Here is a 16,579-nt window from a genome sequence, read left to right on the forward strand (position 1 = left end):
GCACTTATCGGCTGTACTAATCAGTACCAGGCTTTTTCTTTTATTCCTGTAGATTAATCTATGATGTAAGGCAATGTGGGTAATCCTAAAGGTATAGCGGTGGATGTTTCTTCGACCTTAGTTAACGGATTAGTTATTATTATTTATGAGCTTAAGTATTATTTCAAGAATTGTTTCAAGCATTTATTACTTTGTATTTAAATTAAATGATTTTTTAACAGGGTCCGATAGTTCCGTGTTCTCATGCGATGTTGGCGAAATGGATTCCACCGAATGAGAGAAGTCGGATGGGTGCAGCAGTATATGCCGGTAAGTAAACTTTTCGAGCACGTAATTATTTATTCCTTGTAATTTGAGGATGGAGGAGGAGTCTTGAAATCCTTTCAAAGCCACCAGAATTCAAATTCCATAATTGGCTACAAATAGTCACATAGTAGTAGCAAGAGCTGACTAACTTACGGCCTTCATACAATTCATGTATCGCTATAGGTCTCATTCTATTTGGCGAGTAAGAAAATACTTTGTAAGAAACCATTAGTATGAGACAGAGACGAATATCTTAGCATTCCATGGATTCACCGTGCGGGTGTTGGGTCCATCGCGTGGTAGAGAGAAGATTTCCGAGCAGAGTCCTGGACTTGTGACTACAGGATGTAGGGTTAAGGAATTCCTTGACGATCGATAAACACTAATATTTATTCACTTTTATACAGTGGTCCCTCGGAATGTTAGTCTCCCACGGTATGTTCTATAATTCAAAATTGTATGTACATAGCCACGGATATAAAAAGTAGAGGGAAAGCTATTATGCCATTTTTGGTTCCTAAAGTCTAATTGCTTTATGTTTTTTGTTCCTACCCAATTATTAAAGGATTTGATTTGATTTTTGATATTGCAGGCGCCCAGTTCGGCACAGTGATCTCCATGCCTCTCTCTGGTCTGCTGTCCGCGTATGGATTCGCTGGCGGCTGGCCGTCCATCTTCTACGTGTTCGGTATAATCGGCACTGTGTGGTGCTTGGCGTTCCTGTTCTTCGTGTCCGAGGACCCGGAGCACTGCCCGAGGATCAAGGAAGCGGAGAAGAAGTACATCCTTAGCTCTCTGTGGGGCGCTGCTGGATCTAGCGTGAGTTTATGCCTTATCTATCCTATTATCCTACTAATATTATAAACGAAAGTCTGTATGGGTGTTTGTTTGGATGTTTTTTTGGATGTTTGTTTAAATGTTTATTACTCTTTAACGCTGCAACTACTTAACCGATTTGGCTGAAATTTAAAACGAAGATAGATAATACCCTGGATTAAAATACAGGCTACTTTCCATCCCAGAGAAATCTATGGTTCCCGCGGGATTTCTGAAAAGTGTATTCTACGCGGACGAAGTTGCGGGCGTCCGCTAGTCCTAATATAAACCACTTATATTATAAAATATGCAAAAGCAAGTCTGTTTGTTACATTTTCACGGATAAAATTTAGTATAGAGATAAATTTTAGATCTTATACCTAGCAGAAAATGGACTACTTTTACTCTCGGCAGAGTTCATGGTTCCCGCGGAATTTGTAAATAACAGAATTTCTCATGCGGGAAGTCTAGTTTTGTATGTTGTATCATATTTAATAGCTTTGTTTGTACAGTCACCGCCCATCCCATGGACCAAGATCCTGATGTCGATGCCGTTCTGGGCGATAATGCTGGCGCACATGGGCCAGAACTACGGCTACGAGACGCTCATGACGGAGCTGCCGACCTTCATGCGACAAGTGCTGCATTTCTCCATCAAAGACGTAAGTCACTTCATTAATAGATATATACCTTAGATAGAGGACCAGTCTCGACTACCTACCGAGGGACGGGGATGTAAACACTACGCATTTCAAGGAAAAAAGGAAAGCTCAATATTTTATAGCCAAGGTTAATTGGTCCTTAACATTTCACAGCCCGACCTAGGGATCGAATTAAGGACAATGATCCTTAATATTTCACAGCCCGACCTAGGAACCGAAATGAGGACAATGATCCTTAATATTTCACAGCCCGACCTAGGGGCCGAATTAAAGACAATGGTTCTTAACATTTCACAGCCCGACCTAGGGGCTGAATTAAGGACAATGGTCCCTAACATTTCACAGCCCGACCTAGGGGCCGAATTAAAGACAATGGTTCTTAACATTTCACAGCCCGACCAAGGGGCCGAATTAAGGACCATGGTCCTTAATATTTCACAGCACGACCTAGGAACCGAATTAAGGACCATTATCCAAAGCCAGATAGCTAATTCCCTCGTTAAAGATTAATTTCGTAAAGCAACACTTTAAAATATTTTCGCTGTAGGTAAACTTGTGGGTCAAACAATACACGCGAAAAGCGACCTAAACAAATAAATAAAACACGGAACGTAAAGCCTATTTATATAGCGAAACGAGTTACGATGACGATTTCGGTACCATTAATCATGTGAGCTGTCAAGAGGTCGAAAGGTTGACTGGCCAATTGACCATTGAATCACGACTACTGCGCCGGCATTCAATTACTGTAGGTACTCTGCCAATTAGTCTCATGTGTCACTGTAGATGTCTATTCCACATTTATGTGTAGAATAGAAATGTCTACAGTAAAATAAAGAAGTATTCACATTGTCCTCAAAAAATGCTAGTCTTAATCATCATCAATCATGAACTTCAGCGACGTTGCGAGGTTTCCTCCACTTGCAAAAACAGTAATAGGGACTTTTTTAAATTGTATATAAATTAGAAGTATGCTAATAGTAAAGCAATTTTGTAAAAGGAACAGGGTATCTGCAATCATTACTTTCGGAGCTACAGGGATAATAAGGGACAGATTTGCGGCGCTGACGCGGATCCCTGTAACGAACTTATGACGTCGTAGATAATGTAATGATCGTTAGATTTGTATGTGCGTTCAAACAAAATTACTAATATCTTTGTTATTTGTGCGTTTATGTATATAGTTTATTTAATTAAAAATCGTCACATTTAATGTAAGGAAGCTAAAACTGTATGAATTATCTTCTAATTACGATAAAAGATTTATAATAAATTTTGAAATCTTATAATCTCATTTATTTTGCAAATATCCAGACAATATTTGCTTTTTTTTCCCCATTCTATCTTCTTGTACCTAATGAAAAAGTTGTAGTAGGTAATTGTTTTTCCACTTACGCATCTTTTAGTTTATAAATAAATAGATATTAGGTATATGTTTTGACGGCCTCCGTGGCGCAGTGGTATGCGCGGTGGAATTACAAAACGGAGGTCCTGGGTTCGATCCCCGGCTGGGCAGATTGAGATTTTCTTAATTAGTCCAGTCTAGTGGGAGGCTCCGGCTAGTTACCACTCTACCGACAAAAACGTACCGCCAAGCGATTTAGCGTTCCGGTACGATGTCGTGTAGAAACCGATTGGGGTGTGGATTTTCATCTTCTTCCTAAGTTAGCCCGCTTCCATCTTAGATTGCATCATCACTTACCATCAGGTGAGATTGTAATCAAGGGCTAACTTGTAAAGAATTAAAAAAAAAATGTCTTGTTTCAGAACGGGTTTGTGTCAGCACTGCCCTACCTCTGCATGTGGCTGTTCTCGATGTTCATCTCGGTGGTGGCTGACTGGATGCTGTCCAGCGGACGGTTCAACCACACGCAAGTCAGGAAGATCATCAACAGTATTGGTGTGTATGAAAATTATTAACTTCGGCCGTGAAATTCAGTTTTTCACAAATCCCGCGGGAACCATGAATTTTTGCGGGATAAAAAGTAGCATATATTCTGCTTAATAACCTCCTCTTTCATCTAGTGAAAGTTTCATAAAATTCGGTTTAGCCGTTCAAAATACAGCCCCGGAAAAACAGAAAGACAAGATTTAAAAAAATTTCATTTGTGTTTTTAGTACCATGTAAAAACAAAAAAAAACACAATTGTTTTCAAATCACAGATAGACGCATCTATTCAACCGACTTCAAAAAGGAGGAGGTTCTCAATTCGGTCGGTATTTTTTTTCATGTATGTACACCGATTACTCAAAGACGCCTGGACCGATTTCAAAAATTCTTTTTTTGTTTGAAACGGTCCTTCACTTCATACTGATCAGTAGAACATATTATGATGTTATTTTTCGCTTTTTAGTTTAGTGGGTACGTTTTTAGGTTTTGAAGTCGGTTGTATTTTTTTTATATTAAAGTGTATGTCTGATAGGGACAAGGAAAAGTGAGAGAAAGCTGTGTTCAGTAGTGGACTGATGATGTAATGTTGATGTGTTGGTGATGTGATGATGATGTGCAGGTGAATACGGTCCGGCGATTGGTCTGTTCATCGCGGCGCACACGGGCTGCAACCCCGCCGCGACTGTCGCAGTGCTGGCCATCGGCGTGGGGCTCAACGGGGGCATCTACTCCGGCTTTAAGGTGACTCTCGTTTATTGTCAATTGATATATTTTGATTGATATTGATTGCGATAGAGATGAGGACTTCAGCGGCGAAACTAGAGAGCTTAAAAGTTCTGCTAGAGGAAAGCTTTATAAAGAAAAATGGGAACGACTCTCTGAGGGCGTCTTTTAGTGACATAGGGCCCTTTAAAAATATGGGATTCTTTTTACCCAACTGCGTCAGTAGGGTAATGTTTTTCGACCGTTTTCATGTCCATTTGTTTGGCACGCCCTATAACCCAAGATAGATTTTGACTTATGACGTGTCATTGAGTTCGTCAAATTTGTGGTAGTGACATATGCTATAAATTTTCAAAATGGCGCCCGTAAATGAAAAATGGTGGGGGGTGGGTTTGTTTTTTTTTACTTAACTAAGGGTATCAAATGAGACATTTCATTTGATACCCATATTGTAACCCCATGTGGTTATTTGCTTTTCAGTTCATTACGCTTAAGTAGTCGGGTTTTTTGTTTTTATAATAATATTTTTTTTCAAAACATTAATGAGGAATAAACGCGAAATATCAATTCCAACAAATCTTTAATAAACTAGATAAGCAATTATGAACCCTATGGCTCTAATAAAAAGGTATTTTCGATATTTACCCTTTCAACTGTTGTAACTTCAGGTGAACCACCTGGACATCTCACCGCGATTTGCTGGCATCCTGATGGCGTTCACCAACTGCCTCGCCAACCTCACCGGGCTGTTGGCGCCCATCGTCGCCGGATACATCATCGAGGGCAAGGTAAGAAAGAAAGAAAAATCATTTATTTCAAAAATTATGCCACACTTAACCACTTAATACATATATATATATATTAATAATTGTTGTGCCTAATACTCAAACCGCTTAGTCTAAGCATCAGTACACCACTATGTCGTATTTGGCACAACCTTGAAAAAGGATCCAACTCAGTATTGTGCTGCATGTACCAAGGAAATATTGGACATACAGCGCTGATACTGAACTGGTACAGGTACTGAACACTGTTCGATGCTACATCCTCATTTTCATACTTCAGCCTATTTGGTATTTGGTTATTTTTGAATATATCGATTCTTATGAGACTTTCGGGAAAATTAAGTCATATTAATTCATTATAATTTTTTATGTATTAATTAATACTTAAAAAAAACAAAGATTATCGCGATGTTTGTACATAATACCTACTTACTTGGACGGTTGAGATTTGATTATGAATATAGCGGACGCGGATTGAATTTCTCACAAATACCGTGGAAATAATGGCTTTTAACAATTAAATGATCAAGCAGACGAAAATAAAAAAAAATGTGTTTTTGTATTTTAGTATAATGTAAATATGTAATTATGTAGCACTTGAAAAACATAGTTATTTTAAAATCACAGACAGGTATTTCTTGTATTTACATGTAGGTATAGTTGAGTAGTTTAAGAAATTAAATATCACGTGTCTCAAACGGTGAAGGAAAAATATCGTGAGGAAACCTGCATACCAGATATTGTTTTTAGTCTCTACGTGTGTCAAGTCTGCCAATCCGCATTGGGCCAGTGTGGTGGACTATTGGCTTCACCCCTCTCATTCGGAGAGGAGACTCAACAGTAAACCGATTATGGGTTGTTAATAATGATGATGATGATCAGTAAAATCTAATTCTCTCTGTTTCAACAGCCCACGCAAGCCCAATGGAGGATAGTGTTCTACATAGCGGCATGCGTGTACATATTCTGCGCGACGTTCTACAACATCTTCGGCTCAGGCCGGAGACAGGAGTGGGACAACCCGGCTGAGGATGAAGCCATAGCGAAAAAGGCCGCAGCGAAAAAGGCGACGAAACTAGAGAAAAAAAATAACGAGAACACAGCGGAAACCGCGCAATAGCACGTTTAAACACGCTCGGCACACACAACTGGCAACACTAAATTGTAACTGTCATTCAACTGGCAGTTTGAAATTGTAACTGGCAACATCGGAATTTGTATGTCAAAATAGTGTAAAGGACATTACATACTGCACTTATTATGATTATAATTGAAATTATGTTTTTTTTGCAATAAGTTATGTAAAATTTAACAGTTCTAAAATCAAACGAAAATATATATACTTATACAAAATACTAAAGAATAAAAATTAAAGTACCTAAGTTCTTAACGTGGAATTTGTAAATTGAAACTTTTTATACTGAATGCTGTAAATTAAAAAAAAAAACCTATTTTTATAAATATAGCGCGACCAGATTACAAAATGAATTTTCCTAGTTATGTAGTACAAATTTATCCATCGTATAGAAAATGTAGCGTATTAATAAAATATAAAAGTTACCCATTCTAGTTAAGGTTGTGTCTGCTTTGAGCGAAAATTACGATTCTGAATTCCAAGTTATAAAAATAGTAGTTGAAACTTTAGTGTGCATGTTAAACACTTGACTTTATTATATTAATTTTTATGTTTGATGGTTTAAAAGTAAATTCTGTAGCTTATATCGAGTTTAGGTTTTTATTGATGCATTTGAGATTATTTATAGCAAGAATACCTGAAAAAAGACGAACCTGGCAACACTAAAACGCCTACAACAAAATAGTTCTGATATGTAGGTACAGTATTTATTTTTATAAAAGGTAAGTTTATAATTTACGCTTTATACACTTTAAATGAAAAAAAAAAAACAGGAAAAATCCTAACGCACATCAATACGGCTGTGATAGAATCGCGAGTAAAGCCTCATTTGCATTAAGATACTAAATTCAAATTAGGAGAGTCCTATAACTAACTTATAACTCAATTTTTAACCAAAAGTTATTTTTTTGATTTAACCAAATATAAAAGAGTTAAAAAACATATAACTTACATTTTTAAGTGAACATTAGGTATAATATTAATTGTAAAATCACATAATTTGAGACAACGTTTAAAACACTACAAAAAACACATCTTAGAACCTAGCTGATTGCCATCACCTAGTAGCTTACATATCTTCCTTTAAGATTTTTTGACGAAAGTTGGTACATAGGTGAAAAACAAAAGTAGATATTCTATGAGAAACTCTCCACATGTAAATGAGGCTTTAATACAACTTGGAATTCGTTTTCGCATCACTAATTTAAACATGCTATTTATTTATTAAATATATTATAATTATTATATTAAGTACCATACAAGTATTGTTAATAATTTTATAATTTGAGAATAGAATAATAGAGACGCGTGAAAGGTGTAAATGACGATGGGTCCAAGATTGTTTTTAATAAAAAAAAACGTTACCGTCCCAGCCAGTGACTTCACAAAACCTCGCATCCATACGTAGATAATTTTAATAAATTTTGATAAAAATAAAATCATCTAATTATTGTGAATTTTGACTTATTATTCCAATTTCAATTTTGCAGATACTCGAATACGACGGCAAAGACAAAAAATAAAGCTATGTAATGTTTGTTTTTGTAGATTATAAAACTCTGACATTATTTTTTTTTTTCCTTTCACGTAATGGTCAAACAATTACCTAATATTTTTTTTTGTTTTTATGTATAAAAAAAGAGCTCCAAAGATCGATCATCCATTTGGCTGTTATTATAAGGCGTAAATTTAATGCGTTTCATGTTACTTACAGATACGTAATTAATTATGTCAGTTTCATGTTTATTTAATTAAATAAATACCTAACTATAAATGATTGACAGTATTGGTTGACCGTTGGAGCTCTTTTTATTTGACAATTGCAATGCCTAAATGAGTGAATTTATTTAGTCCCTCCCGTATCGCTGTAAGCGACAGTTGTAAGATTTAATTTATTTAAGTATCGATTTAGTTTTTACGTAGCACACGAGACGTGCGCCCAGAGCTGATGTGATCATTCTGTTAGTAATTATAAGTAATTTTAAGCAGTTTTGAATAAAAATTACACACAAATCATAATATAATACACCTATCTCTATAGGTAGGAATATTTTCTGTCTACCGTCCTATGAAGTAGATTGAAAATGTCGCCCCACAGATTTGGCGGGATTTCGCGGACGAAACTTACCTACATAATATTTGGCCCGCGTAGGTCCATTTTGCCAGTCTTGCCATCTTATTATAAAGTAACTTTAACATTTACTTTTTTTATTTGTCAAATCTATATCCTGATGACTATATAAACTCGGTTGTTTAAATTTGTGTGTAATGCGATGATACATAATTTAGAGCATTCTTGAACTTTAAATATTATAAATTGTACTAAAGGAATTATTGCGTGTGCAAGTGATAGCAGTGGTATCTTTCAAACAAAAAATATACCTATAATCTATAATGAGGTTTTCTTATGCCCGTTATACCACTGAAATGCCATGTAAAACAAAATCAATTGCTTATAAAGTGTTAGAGAAATACAATGAAGTTTTTAATTTATTTTTCGTTTTAATTCACCTCTAACGTCGTAAAACATAGCAGACGACCGCCAACTTTACGTGGATATCTACAACAGTGTGCCTAGTGGGAGTTTCAATGTTTTCATACTGCGATTATCGCGTAAACGTAAACGCGAATTTATATGGAAATGATAACACAGATAACAGTTGTGCAGTAGTGCCACTTTTACGAAAACAAGTCGCGCCACCTGGCGTCGCCAAGTTAACACAAGATCGAGCGACGTCATATCCGTTTCAGACTGCTCTTTTTTTTCCCTACAATATTGTAATACTTATAAGCACCATGCAGTAGTTATATTAATTTATAGGTTGAAATCGGTAGCTATTCATGAAAGAAGTCCAGTACAACAATTTTTGCCAAAAATGTTAGTACTCGACTAAAATCAGGGTTCCCAACTTAGGGGATTTCCCCCCAGATTTAGGGGGCAAATAAGTGAAATGGGATTTTTTCTGGTCTGAAATTTTTAGAGGTATTTTCAGGGATTATTGACTCTTTAATATTTTTAAATTGATGATAATTTTAATATTTCTTTCTTGGCCTAGCGACTTATAACGACATATAATACGTTATTCTACAACCACTCTGAGGCAATTGGAGGCAATTTTTATCGAATAAAAAAAATTGGTAAATTTGTTCATTGTCAACATGTATGATTTCAAAAAAATCTGAATCTTCAGATAAAGACGTAGTATTTTGTCTGTATTGAATATAGACTTTTGAAACATATGACAGCATATTATATCTAAATTATTATGAATTACATTTTTTAGGGGGACAACTCAATAATTAAGGCGATTTTAGGGGTTTTTGACACCAACTTTAGTGATAAATATTTTGGAGAGTTGGTAACACTGACTAAAATACTAAAGTAGTCTGAACTAGGCTTTAAAGAGAGTAAGAATGGTAAGTATTTGTTTGATGTTTACAAGTATTTTTAGTATTTTTGTATAAAATGATTGCTTTAAGATTGTTAATTTTCTGGACAACCACAGAACACGCGTTTAAAACTTTTCTTTATAAATAAACCTGAGAGCTGCTTTAGAGCATAAAGCCGTTTATGTAATACTAGTCCGCCCGCGACTTCGTCCGCGTGAAAGTACATGTAAACTTTCAACTACCCCTACCCTACCTATTAAGGCACACGTGACGGAAGCTTAAAAATGGACTAACTTCTCCCGTTTTCCCGTCACTGCTCTGCTCCTATCGATCGTAGCGTGATGAAAAGTATACTATAACCTGCCCAGGAGTATGAAGAACAATTGTACCAAGTTTCGTTAAAATCCGTCGACTAGTTTTTGTTTCTATAACGAACAACGAACAGACAGACAGACCAAAATTATATCGATTGCATTTTTGGCATCAGTATCGATCACTAATCACCCCCTAATAGTTATTTTGGAAATTATTTATTTTAATTATTTATTTTATTATTGAAAAACATGTACATAATTGACCTCTACAGATTTATTATAAGTGTTGTGTTCGAAAAGTGACATACCTATTCAGGCTACCAAACCATAATCCACCTTCGCATCGAATAGTCAGATATTTATTTAGCAGAAAATAATAATCTTTTATTTTGGGAATTTATGTTTATTACAGTTTTGCTATATCTAAAATCGATCAAAAATATATTTAAATTCATGATGCATACTTTACTATTAAAATTAATAATTGTTTTTGTTGTAATGTTGCAAACTAAATGATCCAGTACCACTTCGGCAGGGCTGGCCCAACATAAGACAGCTTGATGCCGATCTTATAAAGTCCTTCTTTGAATTCAATACAGCTTCCCTCAAGAATATCATTGAAGATTCAAAAGACATCTGTTGCAACGGAGATGTTGACGCCTCCATTCCTTTCCGACTCATTGGCTCAAATATTCCATTATAAGTCATATAATCTGCCACCAACGACAAATGTCGCGGGTCTACTGTAATTCCATAAACATTGAAGACATTCTGTATTTCCTTTATAATAACTTTGTTTGCTGCTTCTATACCATAAGTATTCGCGATCGCGTGAATGTCATTACTGTATAGTTTATTTAAGTCTAACAGATTCATGTATTTAGACATCTGCACTATATTGATTCCTTCTGTTTTAAGATATAGCACATTTTTTTCTTTATTGGTGATTGCACGTTTTATATTTTTGATCTCATAAATTACCGACTTCATAGCGGCGTCCCGTAAAGCCTGTGTGAGGTCTACCTTTAGAAAAGCGATTGGAAAATGCACAGTCAGTTCACACCACCTATAGTGTTTTGTGTCAAATGTATAGTTTGTGGCATTAGTTATGTTTTCTACGACTTCAGCCATTGTTTTGTTGGCTTTCTCAGAGGCTTCGTCTTCATTTACTTCGACAACATCGTCATTTTCATTAGCGACTTGCTCATCTGGTTCCATATCGTCATCTGATTTTTCTTCTTCTTCTGACTCTGGATCTTCATATTCTTGTTCCTCAGACCGTGTTTTTCGTGTTTTCACCTGAAACATTGCAGTTAACTCGTTAATGCACCTAACATAAATGAATTTGCTAACAAATTCCTAACAAGAAATATGGTGCACAAAACACCATCATTGCCTATCCTCTTTTCAGTCAGTATATACCATCTTTCCAATTTTATCTTCAGCGCAGGTTTGAAAAATTGTTGCTTTACTTTTGTTCTGGTCAAAAATACCCTAGTCGTCTTTTTAAACGCAACATTTCATGATGGTTGAGTAGTTAAAAGCTTGGAAAGCTAACAAAAAAGAAACAACCTTATTTAACTTGAATCCAAAAATTTAGAATATTAGTTAGGAAGGCAAGGATAAAACTTCTGCATCTGTAAAATTAAAACTAACAATCATTACACAATTTCTTACCTTCACCACGCATCAATGTTTCAGTTTTAAGTTTTCTCTGTAAATGAAATAAATAAATAGTAATTCTTACTTACATCAGTATTATCATCGTCGTCATTGGGGCCTTCTTCGTCCGAACTGTCTGCATCAGGGTCAGCATCAGCAGCTGCTCGCGCTGGTGCTGCCGGGGAACTGTCATCTTCGTCATCAGAGGTTGCTCTGTTTTTCTCCTTTTTTTCCAGCGCCCACAAAACATTACAAGAAGCTTTAGCTTGCTTTCTGATAACCGAAAACATTTCAGAAAAGAATTTATTTTGCATATGTTTAATAATTTGCGGGGGTTTGACCGCATACTGTATTTTATACTGTGAGTGCGGTAGAAACGCGAAACGCATAGTTGTTTTTAGTTGCCTTTCAGGATTAGTTACAATTTCACATTGAACATCTATCTTTTCTAAAACATCAGAAACAGTAACTCTGTTCATTTTCTGTCGCAATTTTTCTGCTTTTTTGTTCAAATCTGGTATGTTTGGAAGAAATGGTATGTCCATGTTTGGTGTCTTCAACTTAGCTGATGCTGTCATTAGGATTTCTCGTAAACGAGGTATACCCAAAGTGACGTTCATGTCTCCTCTACCAGCAAAATGAAATGTGTTCAATGTCATCTGAGTGGAGGGCTCACCGATTGATTGAGCGGCTAACAGCCCAACGGGCTCACCGGGTGCTGCTAGCGAAGCTAGATATTTAGCGTTCATTACTTCAACAAACTTATCTTTTTCAGTATGTTCCTTGTAAGGGCTTTCTTGGCGATTTTTCAAGTAATCTTGGAGAATCCCATCCAGATGTTCATTGATTATCCCAAATTTATAATTAGGTGAGTTTTTACAAGGAATTGGATCAGGGCATTGTTTTTTGACATACTGTTGCCTTTCTTCCTCGTCCAGAGAGCGCCACAATGTTTCTAATTCCCAATAAAATGGATCACGTGTTTTATCTGTAGGCATATCATCGAGGACAATATCTTTTTTAGCAATGTGGGAGAACTGGGCGAACGCACTTGTTCGTTCTTTTGTAAATGGACTTCCGTTTTTCTTTTTCCATTTCTTTAATGATTTCTGAGCTTTCAGTATAGCTTTTGGATCGGCATCTTCTTTAAGCTTCTTTATAAATGACTTTGGTATTACAGCATTTGAATTGACATCTAGAAACTGTAGTTGATCTTTCCTCAGAAATTGAGACTTCAGAACGTCTAATCCATCTTCTCCATAAGCAAATTGAATAACGCTGCTGTCTGCATCTCTAACTGTGTGATCATAAGCTACACTTAATCCTTCCAAGTGTTTTATCAAGCATCTTTGTAAATAACCGGATCTACTTGTTTTAACAGCTGTATCAATAAGACCTTCTCTACCCGCCATACAATGAAAGAAAAATTCTTGAGGTTGTATTCCAGTCATAAAGCGACCATCAATAAAACCACCTGCTCTAGGAGAAACATCATATGGAGGAAAACTAGGTAGAGACCGACCTGATATCATTATAGGAGGCCTTTTGCCTTCAAGTTCGATTTGACCTAATAAACATGAAATTTGCATTGTGTTGACAGTTGAACCTTTTGCACCTGATTGCACCATGAGTTGTAAATTATTTGATGGAAATTTTTCTAATAGCCCTTTGGAAAGACAAACTGTATTAATATCATTAGTGTAAGAATCTAGCATATTTTTGTATTGTCTGTCTAGGTTTGCTCGAAATTTTTGATCCTTGATCAACATTTCTCCTATGGTGTCTTTTAGTTTATTATCATCTATGTCTGCTGGAAGTTCTGTTGCCTTTACTGCAGCAACTCTACCAGCTTGTCGAGCTAAACTAATAATTTCATCACGTTTTTTATTAGCCTCATCAACAACCAAAATGTCCTTAACACCAAGAGTGAATCCAAACCATTGTAAGTAGAAAGTAAAAACTTTTGAAAATGAGCTTAAAAGTGCAGCTGAACTGTCTCCACCATATAATTCATACATGCAGTGAACTAAACCATAAGGCGTTGCTCCATAGTGAGTTTTATCTAACACTCCACATAAAAGTTCACCTTTTCTTATAATTACTTCTGCCTCAGACATTGAATTTGGATTTGCAAATTCTGCACCACCTCCTTCCCATGCTCTAGGAGGTTCTTTCTGCCAGGCCTTTGCATTAATCTTTGCCTTACCATCTAAGGAAAGGTATGGCTTTCCTTTGGGAATGGTATTGACTATTATAGTAGACAGCACTTGTTTACCAGACCATAATACAAGTGGTTTTATAATTGTCGGAGGAAGCAATTTAATTTCACCTCTGTGATTTGGCAATGCTTGTAAGACTAACTGTTGATAATCAGCTTTAGAAAAGAAAGTGCCTCTTAAGGACATCCTGACCCCAGAAATTACATGATCTTGAATTAAACCACTAAGTGGAGTTCCATCTTTTGGTACTAAGTATTGTTTTGTTACAGACATAATATTATATGCTTCACTTCTAGCTATTTCATTTTGAGGGAAATGAGCATTCATTTCATCACCATCAAAATCAGCATTATATGCTTTACAATTCGCATAATGTAACCTTAATGTTTTCTCCCCTAGAAGTATTCTTGCCTTGTGTGCCATCATACTAGGTTTATGAAGTGTAGGCTGTCGATTTAATATCAGCACATCACCATTGATCAAGTGTCGATGTACAATTTTCAATTCAGATTTTTTAAACTCTTCAGGAGTTAATAACTTTTTAGCCAGAGATTTTCTTTTTTGAATGGAATCAGGAGGAATTCTGATCATTCTCCCATTTTTGATTTCTAATTTCTCAGCTCCTGGATGCTTGTTTGGTCCATTGATTACCATTTTCCTTAACTCATCTACATTCCATTCTGTAACTGGAATTGGGAATGTCAACTTTGTAGCAAAAGCCTCAGGGATACCTATTTCATCAATGTCTACATTGGGATCAGGTGTGATAACTGATCTAGCAGCAAAATTGACTCTTTTGCCCATCATATTCATTCTTATTACACCAGTCTTTTTTTCAAGAATCTGCTTTAATCCTTGACTCTCAGCGCCTGAGCCTTCGCAGTTGAGTAGTTGATTGGTTTGTCTTTGTAATTCTTGCCACACTGAATGTAGCTTTTCTGCAGGTGATGTCCCTGAGACACGCTCATATGCCTGCCTTGGATGTAGGTCAAGACCATCAATACCTTTTTGTTGATCAGGTGCTGTTAAAACCTGTAGTACAGCCCTGGCACTGTAAGCAAAATTCATTATATTTTTATACACATGATTTTGTGGATGTTCAACTACCTGACCAAGCAAAAAATTACAAGGTCTCACACAGGGAGGCAACACTGGTATAACCTGCATAAAAAATAAATCTGTAACAGGTTTAATGTTTCCATACTTTAGTATTGGAATACAGCAAGTTAGGATATCTTCATCATTTTCTGCTATAGAGGTGCAGTGATGCTTTATTTCATCAGGCATTAAGATTTTAATTCCTTTTTTATCTGACAAACCACCTTCAGTACTCATGTTGACCATAATCTTATTATCACTAGTTGTAACTTTAATAAGTTTGCTCTTACAATAAAGACATTTTTTTGATGTATTCATAACTTTAAAGAAATTATTAATGATCTTTGTTCTCAGTTTGTCTGTGTTTTTATTTTGAAACTTCTCATTGATTGCATCTCTTTTTCTAACCAGCTTCTGATATTTCCTTATCACTTTGTTAGGCTTCTCTGGTGATGTTGCACTGTTGTAGTCCTTGATATCACATATGTAGTTGCCCAAGTCTAAAGCAGCAGTAATATGGCCAGTGTCGAGAAGTTCCAACTGTAATTTCAATATGAACTTCATTCTGTCATCCATTTGTATTTTGAAACACTTTAAACATGACATTCTAAATAGAGTGTAAACAGTTTTATTGAATATCGGATTTATCACTGTAAGTGGGAGTTCTATGTGTCCAAAATGTCCAGGACAGTGTAGGAGAGTGTTAGAGCAGGTTGTGCAAAAATCATTGCGGTCTTTTAGTGGTCCCATAGCAGGGTCATAGAGGCCTCCTTTTATAGCATTGCCCATACTATCGAAAGTAATGGTGCTTGTGATTTTCGCCACGCTAAGTTTTTTTATCTCTTCGTCGGTAAACATGAGAAACTGTATAGAGTCCGGATCGACAGATGTCAACCCTGTCAGGTCCGACGAAAATCTTGAACTCACGTCCATTGTTAGGCCTATAAAATATTTAAAAAATCATTAAAATCATGGTAATACATAACCTCTTAGTGAAACTGTATTTTACCATAGTAGTTTACTAAGTTATATATTAGTTATTGCTTACAGGTAAATGACACGCGGACTAAATTTTAAGGATATTACATTATAAATTAAAATCCGTTTTATTATATCTTGATTGCTTTTCGACCATTTGTTTTGGTTTTTAATTTTTTAGGTTATATACACAGAACAAAACAGAAAACACAGAAGTTCACAGAACCACGGACGTCAAATAAGCAAATAACATAGAAATTAGAAACAGAACAGATTAAAAATTAAAAGTATAGTTATTTTTGTATATTTTTGGGCTACGAGTTCTAGCTTACATTGAATAAATATAGAGCCTATTTAGAATATAATATAATGGTGATAGAGCCTATTTTATAATAAAATGATTGTAGAAGCTCCACACAGCGTGACTATCTGCAAATTATTTACCGATTCTGTCACAATAGGGCCACAATCTATTTTGAAACCTGTCAAATCCAGCTAAACGCTCAAGAAAAAAAAATGCCAATACCAAACAATACCATTTAGCATATTATATGTCACAATTGATTTACACAATTTAATGTTTATTGCAATATAAAATAT

General features: G+C 35.7%; 2 protein-coding genes across 3 annotated transcripts in view; one reads left to right on the forward strand and one right to left on the reverse strand.

Moving 5' to 3' along the window:
• LOC112044928 (putative inorganic phosphate cotransporter) overlaps positions 1-8,811 on the forward strand; it is a 74,483-nt gene extending 65,672 nt beyond the window's left edge. For both annotated transcript variants that reach the window (XM_024080942.2, XM_024080940.2), the window contains exons 5-11: positions 222-309; positions 899-1,125; positions 1,635-1,784; positions 3,552-3,684; positions 4,295-4,416; positions 5,067-5,186; positions 6,094-8,811. In XM_024080942.2, the coding sequence (XP_023936710.1) occupies positions 222-309; positions 899-1,125; positions 1,635-1,784; positions 3,552-3,684; positions 4,295-4,416; positions 5,067-5,186; positions 6,094-6,303 (1,050 nt within the window). In that variant the 3' untranslated portion in view covers positions 6,304-8,811. The remainder of the gene's footprint in view (positions 1-221; positions 310-898; positions 1,126-1,634; positions 1,785-3,551; positions 3,685-4,294; positions 4,417-5,066; positions 5,187-6,093) is intronic.
• Positions 8,812-10,404: 1,593 nt separating this feature from the next.
• LOC112044927 (DNA-directed RNA polymerase I subunit RPA1) lies at positions 10,405-16,220 on the reverse strand. The gene is made up of 3 exons (XM_024080939.2): positions 16,050-16,220; positions 11,774-15,942; positions 10,405-11,321 (listed from the first exon to the last, which is right to left on the reverse strand). Exons 2-3 carry the CDS (start codon positions 15,932-15,934, stop codon positions 10,500-10,502), a joined length of 4,983 nt encoding a protein of 1,660 aa, XP_023936707.1. The 5' UTR covers positions 15,935-15,942; positions 16,050-16,220; the 3' UTR covers positions 10,405-10,499.
• Between the last annotated feature and the right edge of the window lie 359 nt (positions 16,221-16,579).

This window comes from Bicyclus anynana, chromosome 14 (genome assembly GCF_947172395.1).
Source record: "Bicyclus anynana chromosome 14, ilBicAnyn1.1, whole genome shotgun sequence".
Taxonomy (NCBI): domain Eukaryota; kingdom Metazoa; phylum Arthropoda; class Insecta; order Lepidoptera; family Nymphalidae; genus Bicyclus; species Bicyclus anynana.